Source organism: Doryrhamphus excisus, chromosome 2, assembly GCF_030265055.1.
Source record: "Doryrhamphus excisus isolate RoL2022-K1 chromosome 2, RoL_Dexc_1.0, whole genome shotgun sequence".
Taxonomy (NCBI): domain Eukaryota; kingdom Metazoa; phylum Chordata; class Actinopteri; order Syngnathiformes; family Syngnathidae; genus Doryrhamphus; species Doryrhamphus excisus.
In genome coordinates this window covers 18930650-18942724 of record NC_080467.1, presented here as the reverse complement: position 1 = coordinate 18942724, position 12075 = coordinate 18930650, and the positions used below count along the sequence as shown (strand labels likewise).

At 42.6% G+C, this 12075-nt stretch overlaps 1 protein-coding gene across 5 annotated transcripts in view; it reads right to left on the bottom strand.

Annotated features, from left to right (window-relative positions):
• LOC131117366 (A-kinase anchor protein 2) overlaps window positions 1–11669 on the bottom strand; it is a 61637-nt gene extending 49968 nt beyond the window's left edge. For 2 of the 5 annotated variants that reach the window (XM_058064546.1, XM_058064548.1), the window contains exons 1-2: window positions 11218–11669; window positions 3260–3311 (exon numbers count right to left, since the gene is read on the bottom strand). In XM_058064546.1, coding sequence (XP_057920529.1) covers window positions 3260–3311; window positions 11218–11300 — 135 coding nt within the window. In that variant the 5' untranslated portion in view covers window positions 11301–11669. Of the gene's footprint in view, window positions 1–3259; window positions 3312–5242; window positions 5316–11217 lie in introns of those variants that run through there. The other 3 variants (XM_058064549.1, XM_058064550.1, XM_058064551.1) reach the window with 3 other exon arrangements.
• Window positions 11670–12075: the final 406 nt, after the last annotated feature.

The following is a 12075-nucleotide window of genomic DNA, read 5'->3' as shown; positions in this document are numbered from 1 at the left end:
CTGGAAAGATGATTGTGACGTGTGTTTTAGGGAAGCTAAAAGTCCAAAGTGCTGAGGTCATCTGTGTAAATGTGTCCTCAATGTGTCACTGCAGTGACCAGGGTCGGAGTGTGTTTTTGCAGTTTAGTCCTCCATGCTGCTCCTTGTCCCGTGGCTATTTAGAAAGCCGTAGCGCTCGCCATTCATTGGCCGATCTTCAACCACACATATACGCATGCACATACAAACACACACTCATCCACACATGTAATCAGTCTTTTAGGAAACCCTGACTATACTCCCCCAACTACTATAATAACATGTTCGGAACATGCCGATTACAGGCCTGAATCTAAAAGCATGACATCAACTTAATCTGACCAATTAGTAACCACAGAAACCAGCATCGCTGGCATCTGATAGGCTGTAATCACTATCAGACAGATGAACAAACATAACACAGTGCATCCTCTGTTGCAATGAATGATTAATGCCCTCAACGTAGCCCTGACAATGTTTGAGTCATTTACAGTCCTTCTGGAAATTCTCAAATTCAAACTGTGAGGTTCAGCCTACAGCTGAGGAAGCCAGTTCTCTGTATTAACAACTCTATTTAGTGTTCTAGTAATATCCTAGAGTGTGAACAAGCATTTGTTGTGATGGCCTACTTATGGTACTTTCAAGTCACAGCAATGATATCGTAGTGATGGGTATTATGTCATCAATGTGAAATAGTAAAATCTCTTGGGGCCATTAGTTTGGTGCTTTATTCTTTATTATTCTTGCTAGCTGACAAATAGGCTTTCAATTAAAATGATAGGAATACGACATGGAATACAAACGTTTTATACCAAGGACCAATCAAGAATGTCAGCTACAGAGGTGATTGGTCTCAAGACTTCCTGTTGGCTGAAGAGGCAGTGAAAACGGACACTCATATGAATGAAAATGAAATCTGTGAGTATGAATTATTGATGTAATCACTTGCTTGTCAGCTGCTGAGCGTAGACATTGTATAGCTCCCTGGGAGGTTGGACTGATGCTTAGTCAGGCAGAAGTTCATTCAGTCATTCATTCATTTTTACCGATTATCCTCACAAGGGTCGCGGGGGTGCTGGAGCCTATCCCAGCTGTCTTCGGGCGAAACACCCTGGACTGGTCACAGGGCACATATAGACAAACAACCATTCACACTCACATTCATACCTATGGACAATTTGGAGTGGCCAATTAACCTAGCATGTTTTTGGAATGTGGGAGGAAACCAGAGTACCCGGAGAAAACCCACGCAGGCCGAAGTTAAGCATATTATTTTTATTAGAAAGGACAATAATGAGATTTCAATGCACACAATATTGAACCATTTATTCTATTATTATCAGTCGGTGTGCACGCTTGTAGTTTGTTAGTATTATCTTTCAGTCATTCTTATCTGGCCTCTCCTGTATTTATATTGGACGTGCGATGCTTAGCACACTTTAAGGCTTACAGAGTACTTAGCTACCTCAGAGAGTTGTCAGCGGAGTAATCGTAACCCTCTGGTGGGTTTGCTCGAGAGCCATTAGTGCTGTTTTTGTCTTTGAGAGACGAGGCTGAGAAGCTCAAATGATTTACCAGGATCCTACATCAGAATGAAGGTTTTGTCTCCTGGAGTTGAACCTCATATAGGATATTTCGATGATGACTACACGGCATAATCTTTGTAGGGGAAAGTTTACAACAACTGCGCACGTTGCAGAAATTGTACGTTTTTCTTGGCCCCGCACATCACCCTAAACTATAAAGGGTTTGTCCACGTCTTTTTCACCAGTGGGAACTTTCCACTTGGTTTCGTAAAGTGCCTTGCTGGTGTACATAAACGAGGCCTGGTACGGCTGTGGCCAAAATAGTTTCTCCATCTGCTGCCGCCACCGCCGCTGCCGCTGCTGTTCCCCTTTACTTGGGAGCTATGGGGATGTGTGTGTGTGTGTGTGTTCCTGTGACTCTTGAGTGTGTGTGGTATGCTGTGGTTATTGCTGGCGCCAAATTTAGTCACAGGCACGGAACCCCGAGACTGACTGTTGGTCCGACGTCCTATCAGCCATCCCCAGATGACTCAAACATAACGTGGAAAACACACACTTAAAAGTAAAAAAGCAGCCCCCCCCACACCCAATTGGTCGAGTAAGAAAAGATGTAAGAATCCAGCTCAGGTTCACTATTTCATTGAACCCCAAAATCCCTTTCATTCACTTTCATTTAAAAAATCCTACAGTCTCCGTGTTCTATTGTATACTATTAAAAGTCTGCCTCACAACAAGCAATGAAAACAAGCTTTATAAAGCTAGGGACTGAACATTCAGACCACACCCCCATCAATCACTTTATTTTAAAAATAAGCAAAGACTGTCTGCATGGCCAAGATGATGTAATAAACCAGGTGCCTACAATCTATGTTGACACTAAAAAGGTATACATTTTCTGAAGCAAGTCTGACTGATGGACGCAAGGCAAATTGAAATGAAATGATGCTTCCCTTCCATGTAAAACATCAATGCAATGCTGTGTGAGAAAGTCAGAAGCATTTGTGAAAACATGGAGGGCCCAATGAACAGAATCACAGACGGAATTAGCCAATAAAAACAGAAATTGCCATGAAGTGAATGAAACGCTGTCATTGTGAGGAGAAGGAACGTTTGTGTTGGGTATTTTCTCAGCGGACCACACCACCCACCCCCTTCTTAAGTAATGATGAGACGGTGACCTGAAAGACCCAACTAAGCTAGCCCTACTAGCTTAGTTTAGCAGAGCATACTAGTGTAGCTGTGTGTGTGCAACTCAGGTTGTATGAGTGTGTTTACATGTTTTTAATGCCAGCGAGTGTTTTATGATGACGTTTTTTCACAGAGTGAAAAAAACAGCTTCACCTTAACCCCAAACGTAATCCTAACCTCAATACCCCGAACCTGTAAGTCTAACTTTTGACAGAAACCTAACCGTCAAGCACATACTTTTCCCCCTGCTGCTTTTTAGAATGGATAATTGCATCAAAATGAAGCAAAAGAAACATGAATGCCATAAAGGTCTAATGAGATGAAGACTGTAGGACCTCAAAGGTGCTCCATCAATGGTGTCATGAATAAACGCACAGGTAGATGAAGGGTGAGACACGATGAAAGCCCTCATCAGTCTGTCTTGTCCATTAGCTCTGAATCACTCAAGGCCAAATGGACAGACGTCCGAAGCGACACAAAAAAAAAAAAAAAAAAAGAGGAGACCATTTGAAGACACTTTGACTTACCGCCAAGGCCTGCAGCCTCTCTTTGTGGAGCTGAGCCTCCTCACACGACATCCTGAGAGGGGAAAGCAGGGGAGAGGGGAGATGGGGAGGGTGAAAGGAGAACGAGAGGTGAGACTTCGGGAGAGCTGGGGTTCTGAATGCCAGAGGTCTGGATGTGGAGTTTGGGGAGCTGAGGAGAGTGGGGAAGGTATCCCAGTGAGGTCCTTCCTCAGGAGTAATCCACGCAGCTAGCAAAGATCTCTCATTCACTGGCCATGTGTCTCCCACTCTCCGTCTCTATCAGACACTCTCTCTTTTGGATTGCCCTCTCTCCTCCCATTCGCCCCTTGCTTCCCTCCCTCTCTCTTTTTTAGGCAAGCGCCATGTGTGATTAAACAGCTGGGAGGAGCAGCTGAGAGAGGGAGGGAAGTGACAGCGTCAAGCAGGGATTGAGACGGGAGGGAGGGTAAACACAAAGTGGGAAAAAGTTCCACTGGATGTCTCTGAACCTATATTGTCGCATCAGTAGATCCGATTTTGAGAGTCCATAGTATCTTTAAAGCTGAGTGGTTTAGACATGTGGTTCTTGTCGGAGAGGAAACCAAATACAACCTCATTAATCTGGTTGCCATCTCCTGGCATCGCTCTTGGCTCCCACGACTGGAAAAAGTCAACGCTAAACTTTCCGTATGTGGTACGAATACAAGTTGCATTCAACACAGAGAGAGACTGAAGTGAAAATGGCTTCCCAAATCCCCATTGGAATGACTCTAAGTGATTAGAGTGGAACATCCACGTCCTATAATTTGGCGTGTGAAAATGCATCGAATGACTCATTCTGGCTTTATGTTTTTTTTTTCTTTTTCTTTGGCTTTTTTGGGCAACCCATTCAAAAAGTCCCACAGGAAAAAAATGCAAGTTGCAGTGGACTAAAAGTCACATTTATTTAGAAATTAATTTCACTAAATTCAAGACCCAGAACCAGAAAAAATCAGAACAACAGGCTGAAGACATGTCCGGTATGTTAACGTAACACATTAACAATCATTCAGCTACACAACAGCATAAAGACCATACCTGGGAGGATGAATATGCTAAATTAACATAAAAACAGTCAAGTAACTGGTAAGTTCACCAAGATCCCGATCTCATTCCACATGACTGAATCCATTGATCAACCGGTTGCCTTCATGCAACTGTCAGTGGAAAAGGTCACTCCTTGGTTCAAGTCATTCATTCGCTCATTCATTTTCTACCGCTTATCCTCACGAGGGTTGCGGGGGTGCTGGAGCCTATCCCAGCTGTCTTTAGGTGAGAGGCGGGGTACACCCAATAACAGGGCACATATAGACAAACAACCATTCACACTCACATTCATACCTATGGACCTGTGGAATGCATGGGGAGAACATGCAAACTCCACACAGAGATGGCCGAGGGTGGAATTGAACTCGGGTCTCCTAGCTATGAGGCCTGCGCGCTAACCACCGCGCTAAACACCGTGCAGCCTGGTTCAAGTCAGTCGGTATAAATTAACATTTCCAAACATGTGTAATTATAAAAAAAAAAAATCAGAGGTTGAGCAATGACCAGCTCCTTTCAACTTTTGATGTTCTACCGTAATTCAATGATAGATCAAGGCCATCAGTTAATGAGCAGCCAACTAAATCAATGCTGGTACTAGCATGAATCATCTCAATTTCAACAGTGCCCTTGTACTCGTAACAACAAGCACAACCATTTCCTTATCCCACACCCTCATCAGTAGTAGTCATATGGGTGACATCATTTTTATGTGCCCCATCCAAAGCTGGGCCGCCAATTTCTATTTTATGTAGCTCAGTCAATAAATGTGCCAGAAAGGCTCATATTAGCGTGAAAGTGATGTCATGGAGGCTGAGAAACAAAACCTCATTCTTAAATCTTCTGACATCTAGCCTGATGAGGTTGGTGGAAAGATCACAGATCTGCTTAAACAGTAGATCAAAATACTTTATGTCTCACCTCTCCCCAAAACGATACAGTCCTTTCCTCCTTGATGCCTACCTGCGTCTCCTCCCAACCCTTTCCACCCCTCACTTTCTTTTCCTACCCTTGTTCGTACCCCCAACATACTCACTGGTCCTATTTTCCCTCCCTCTTTCCACAGGAAAACGTCCTTATAAGGAGAAATAACAGCAGCGCCGGTAAACTCTCTGGGGAATACAGAAGCATGTCAAACACACACATACACACGCACCTTCATGCAAACACACTCAGACATAACAACCGCTGAGTAACTCTGTGAGGGAACCAAAGTAAAACTGCGGCTGGAGAGTTTGCGACCGGGCTGCTGTTGGGCTCTAATAAAGCAAAAATGATACACTAGAATGGACTGCATTAACCATATGAGATCATTTGAATTTGAAACGCTTGGGCATCGAAAACTGTACTGCCTCACAGTAGCCAGTAACTTATATTTATATTTATTCAACTGTAAAGACAACCAGCGCCTAAATTTCCAACTTTTTTTTCCAATTTTCCAATTCCATGTGTATTGTGCAGGCACTGGATGTTGTGGTAAAGTGGTCCACCGTGATACACGGTTGTATCAGTCACTATGTTTACACAAAAACGTCAATTATGGAGCATGGAATTAGCATTAGCTTATTATGAACCTTTATGCATATTAGCATGGAATTTGGTACACCTCAATTAATTTGTGTTCCGCTTTTTAAGGATTGGATTAATTGACCGGAAAAAGTTGCATACTCGATGATCGCAAATCCCACACTATTTACCATAAATTCCGGACTATTGCGCATACCTGAATTTAAGACGCACCCACACAATTTAAAGAGGAAAAAAATAGACCGCAATTGTCTATAAGTCACAGATGTCCACATTGTAACATGTGCTATTTATACTGATGGCTACTATGGCATACTATAAACCTTGCAATTCCAGCTACACTGCGCTACCTCCGATGTGTGAAACATGATATGCTTTTTTAAAACAGCTGCCACGGTCCAAGCAGTCCAACTAGTAATTAGATAAACTTGATCAAACGTCCTTAAGGTTTGTCAGATTCAAACAAAATCCCTGCATCAGACGTCAAAACATGATATTATTGTCCACTTTTCTACTCCAATTCACTACTTCCTGAATCTGCATTCTAAGTAAGCATCATGGGAACTGTTTGCAATTTGAATAGGTTTTGAAGAGCATTGGTTGTTTGAGGGGTTTGAGGGAGGCAGAGGTTTGTTTCTTTGCCTACGTGGTCTTCATGATGTTTGATGTTGTTTATATTATACTTCTCCAGTTCTGTGCCACCACAGGAAACTTGTGCATTACAAGTTTTTCTCCAACTGTAACAAAAAATGCTGCCACAAGGCCGACATCGCTCTCCTTGGTACTTTGCTAGCACATGTGGACTCCATACGAATGGACTGCTTGTATTGAAGATTTTTAATGTTTTTTTTTCGTTGTTGCCGTTATCAGATTGGTGCACCCCGACCACACAACCTGGCCTTTTTTGTGCTTAAAAGATAAGAAAGCCTCTATTTCAATGATTCTGCTACATGCTATTTGAGAGAGAAAGTCTCTAGAACATGTTCAGCATTCCAATTATGACAATGTGATGATGTGTCTGCACTGAGACATGCACTTCAGACTCATAGCGCCTCAATACCAGACTGAGTTGTGCAGCTGTCGGCCTTTAGAGCCAGCACCAGTGAAATACTTGGGTCTGGCTTGTCTCAGAGACCTGGATTAACACCAATCACACCATAACTCCAAGTTGGACAGCGCATGCTGTCATTATCCACATGCTTCGTCTACTTATCGCAGCCATTTTCAGTGTTAATTCCTCACAGCACATGTTGCGATACGGTCAATCCCACTTCGTCTTCACCTCCTAAAATGCTGCTACCATCCCTTCCCCCTCGCACGCCCTCCGTTCTGGCGTCAGTTACATTAGTTGCCCACCTCCGGAGACAACAGCATCATTGTTCCTCTGCATCGCCACGACGACACAATGACCTCACTGCAGAGTCAGCCCAGCTCCGCCCACCCTAAATCCCGACCCAGAAGTAATGGCCTCCAGATGTGGAACCAGAAACAGGATAACACACACACAGAAGAAAATAACAACATACACAGAGTGTGCAGAGACGAGAGGAAATAGTAAATATCAACCAAGAAAGTAAATTAGAAAAGTTTGCATGTGCGTGAGAGAATTGCTTAACTTCAAGAAGCTACTCTTTCTGCTAATGGGACTGCCTAAGCTTGACTCACATGCATATTTCATTCATCAGGGAGGTCTGCTTGTTTACATGTGACACCGCCTGCATGTCTTCTTCTCTGCTTGAACACTATAATGGATGACAATCAGAACGTTGAAACAAATCTGGAAGCGTTTAGTTTGTTTTTTTTGTGTCATTTTCGGCTGACAATGCATGCAAGCTAACTGCTAGCAATTGTGTAGGTCAGGGCTAAAAGAATCTGTTTGTGATCTCCGTGCCCCCCCCACACACAGGCCTGTAAAATGGAACCATCTTGTAAGAGGTAATTATCAGGTGTCATTGAATTCATGTATACTTATGCTGGTTGACTTGTCACGATAATAATATTAATCAGCGAGAGTAAATAAGATAAAAAATAAATTGAATATTTTCGCTGTTAAAGCAAAAAAAAAAAAGGTATGATCTTCCATATCAAGTTTTTGCATTTTTAGAGCTCTCTATACATGAAATAACCCTAGAGTCACTTTTAAACTCGTATTACACAATATAGCAGACATAGTAATAGAAAATAAGATATTGTAGACATAAATAAGACACAACAGACGCACTACTGTCTCATCAAAGTGTACTGCTTGTGATTAGTACTTGTGACCATTAGCGGTCGTCATGGAGTAAAGGAGATGTCACAACATTAGAATATTACCATAAATTAGCCACACCGTTGTCTAAACTGCAGGGTTCAAAGTCTCAGAAAAAAGTAGCAGCTTATACACAAAAAAATTACGGTAGTTTTCCACTAATTTTTGTTGACCAAAAACATTAGTTTCAGGAATAATGAATAATAACTAATACCTGACAACCAAAAGTGAGTAGAATCATCTTTGTAAGGATATTATATCCGGTCCCTTGCAATAAATCTCATTTGGTGGTGCTTGGGTACCTAATGAAGAGACCAGTCGGTGTAAAACATCTTGGGATTTCTGCCACTGTCAGCTGAGGCTGCCATCTGTGAGGTGCCAAGTAGCCCATTTGGCGCAATTACAGATTCAGTGTCTTCATTCTGACACTGTTAACTGGAAAAAAAAGTAAAACAAAATGTCATCTGTACATATAAACCCCCCCATGACAGTAAAAACAACAGCTTTTATTGCAGGTTTGAATTATGTCACAACAGGGATAATAACCCCAAATACATGTTGCGGTCATAACCTACACTTAAGCACAAGCTCAAAACTCAACTCTAAAACCATGATGTCACTTCCTGTTCGCCCCCCATTCAGCACCGGAACATATCTACAGCAGCAGGAACACAAGTCTGATTACATCTCTAATGTCGACTATATGGCGTGATATGGGTGTAAAGGTGACTATAGGAATGTTACGTCATGTCTAGAAGGCTCCTATAATGTTTAAAAACAACTTTTCTATGCTCTAATTATGAAAATGCTTGATACTCTGTGGAAATTCACTTAAATCACAGTTGGGGTTGGAGCCAATTAACCGCAATAAACGAGGGATTGTTGAATTCTGTTCTATAATAACAGATTTTTCCGCTTCACACACTACGTATTGTAACATCTTCCCTGACTGGTAAGCATGGTTGACATGCAGACAGAAAATCTCTCCAAATTTCCCTCAAGCTGCTTTTCAACAACAGATTTAGTCAGTCAAACCACCTAATCATGCAGCATGCCACTAATCTGCACGTCTGCTGGGGGTTTTCCGATATTGTTTGATATCCCGGCATACTCAGCACATTGACGCATAATGAACTAGAAACCTGCACAGTACAATCAAAGCACGTCATTAGAAGGTTGCTGTGGTGCTGGACTCTGGTTCTTGCAGTCATGTGGATGGATGCACCCAGTAATAGCATGCTAGAATCCACCCACAAAGCTGTGAACACTCCACAGCATCTCCCACTCTCCTTATCTTACTACAGCATCACTGCGGCTGCTCCCCTTCGGGATATCTCATTTTGGCCTCAGCTGAAGAAAGTGTATGTTTTAGGAAAATACTGGTTCAAATATTTTGAACCACTTGCCAACTTGAACATATTTTACACCTGGTTGCTTGGGTTGTCGTAAAAACATATCTGGGGCGTAACTTTCTGAAACTGCATTAACTTAAACTGCTAGCCGGGTTAGTTTAAAAGCGTGGATGCTACAAACAACCCACAATGCACCAGTGTCACCTTTTGAAATCAGATCGTCGTGACATTTCAACAAGGTAATCCTGCTTTTTGAAACTGAAAAATTCAGATAAAATGCTCATATTTTAGCATACATTTAGGTTGCAAAGCTGGCTAGATGAACACTGACGTAGCAGCTAAAGGGCTGCGTGGATTTGCGAGAACTGCTGACATGGTTTTGGTGTCTTGAGGGGTTAGACATCAGACTTGACAGGCATCACCAGATATTTTTATTTATTTGATTCTGAAGTCCAACTATTGTGTTCACTCCTTCTCTTTTGTCTTTTGATATTATAGATCAGTGATTCCCAAAGTGTGGGTCGCGGCCCCCTGGTGGGCCGTGATAGTACTGCAGGTGGGCCATTAGAGGTCATTCAAAATATGATTCATTTTTGCAAATATTTTTTTCATTATTTTATTGTATAATGTTTAGTGCATGATTTTAAAAAAATATTTATATAAGTAAGTAATAACTAAGTAATAACCTATTGAGTGTTATTGACCTGTCACAATACTTTAGGAACCTTATACAGTTTATGATTGGAACGTAGCTCTCTGGTCATCATGCCAGTCTTGAATGCAGTTATGAAAAGTATGAGAATTAATTCGATTAAAAGTTTGGGCTTCCTTTATCCCCCTACTTTCATTTCAATCCTGAATCTTTATAATAATAATCATGATAATAATAATTTAAGTGCTCTGAGAACGCAACATTTCGTCTATGTAGTGTTTATAGGACAAAGGTGGGCGGCGGACATTTTTTTGATTTTCAAGTGGCCCCTGAGTTGGTAAAGTTTTGGAACCCCTGTTATAGACAACACACCTCCGCTGTCAGGTTGTATTAGAAAATCGCTCAGCTCCATCAAGGCTGCACAATCCCATATTGGATCAGCACCAAAAGTATATCATATATAATTTACTGGGAAATGAATTATCTCACTAGGGACCCCCTCTCACTAGGGACTAGATTACCCCTTCCAAAACCTCAGCTCAACCGCCTTTGCCAAAGTTTTGTGGGAGTATTTTTGTATAAACTCGCCAACTAATAGTAATAGTACAGCAGAGGAAAATGTAAATATGCACAAAACATGCAAATACACATTACATGACGAGGTCTGCAGCAGAATTGACTTTGCTGATACAATATGGCTGGACCGGGCCTGCAGCCTGAATGCTGAACGTGTAACATGACACATGCTCACTCACATGCACACACTCTCCACTGTATGTTCTATGAAGTTGTGGGTGGAGATAAGAACACAGGAGCGAATGACATATCATGTTAATTCAGATGATGACATTAATGTTCTCGCCCTTTTGCTAGATGCACAGTGCTCTGCAGAGGGATTGTGCATGAGGCAAGGCGAGGGAGGAGTGTACTCTGTGTCCCGCGTGTCTCCTCTCCTCTCCAGTCATGACTGAGCAGCAGCCCCACCATGACGGGGCTCCTGTTCCCATGACAACCCCTGTCAGATGGAAGGGAGAGGGATGGAGTGGTACATGCAAGGAGAGGAGACATGGCGGGAAAAGGAGGCATAGAAATACGGGATGAAAAGTCTACTCACCGTACTGTTGCCGTGCCGTTCCTCTGCAAAGGTGTGTCCGACATCATGGCTGCAACACCCTCTGCTCTTCTTCTCGTCTCCATTTCCACCCTCTCACCCTCCTCTCCTTCTCCTCCCGTCCGCCGCCTTCCTTTTTTTGACAGAGTTGTCTCTCTTCGTCCTTTCCTCCTCCTGCCCCCTCCTCCTTCCTTCCTCCTGCCTTTTCGGTGTGTGTGTGTTCGTCACGCTCTGTGTCAGAGATGCTGCCGCAGCTCCTGCATCACCCTGCCTTGGAAGGGATGGAGGGAGCACACTGGATGTGTGTGTGTGTGTGTGCATAAGAGAGGTAGCAGGGTCACTTGTATTTGCATGTGCACAAAACACTCCTCCATTGCTGCAAATCCTGCACCCTCTGTACCACAACCTAAACATACACATGACATATGGAGTGTTTATTGACAAATAATACATACATCCAATCCAAAAGGGATACCAGCTGCATGAAGAACAGGAAACATTTAAAGCCGCAAGAATGTGGCAAGCTCTTCCAGATGTAGCCACTTAAAAGAATAGGCACACATTATCTGCTGAGGATTTACAGCCTCTGCATGGATCCTGCACCACACTTGGAGCTTCCATCTTAGTGTAAAACATTTTCACAGCAAGAGTCCATACCAAGGTGGAGGATATACGACTACAATCCCTCCCAATTCCTGTTTGCATTTATTCATCCCGTTTGTCTACATAAATCATAATGTACGTATCTGCAACACATGGAGTGTGCTACATTACCACGGTAAGTCAGGGGTCTCCAGCCAGTAGCTCCTAAACACTTTTCAGTTAGCTCGCCGAAGACTTTATTCATTTATTATCAACTCC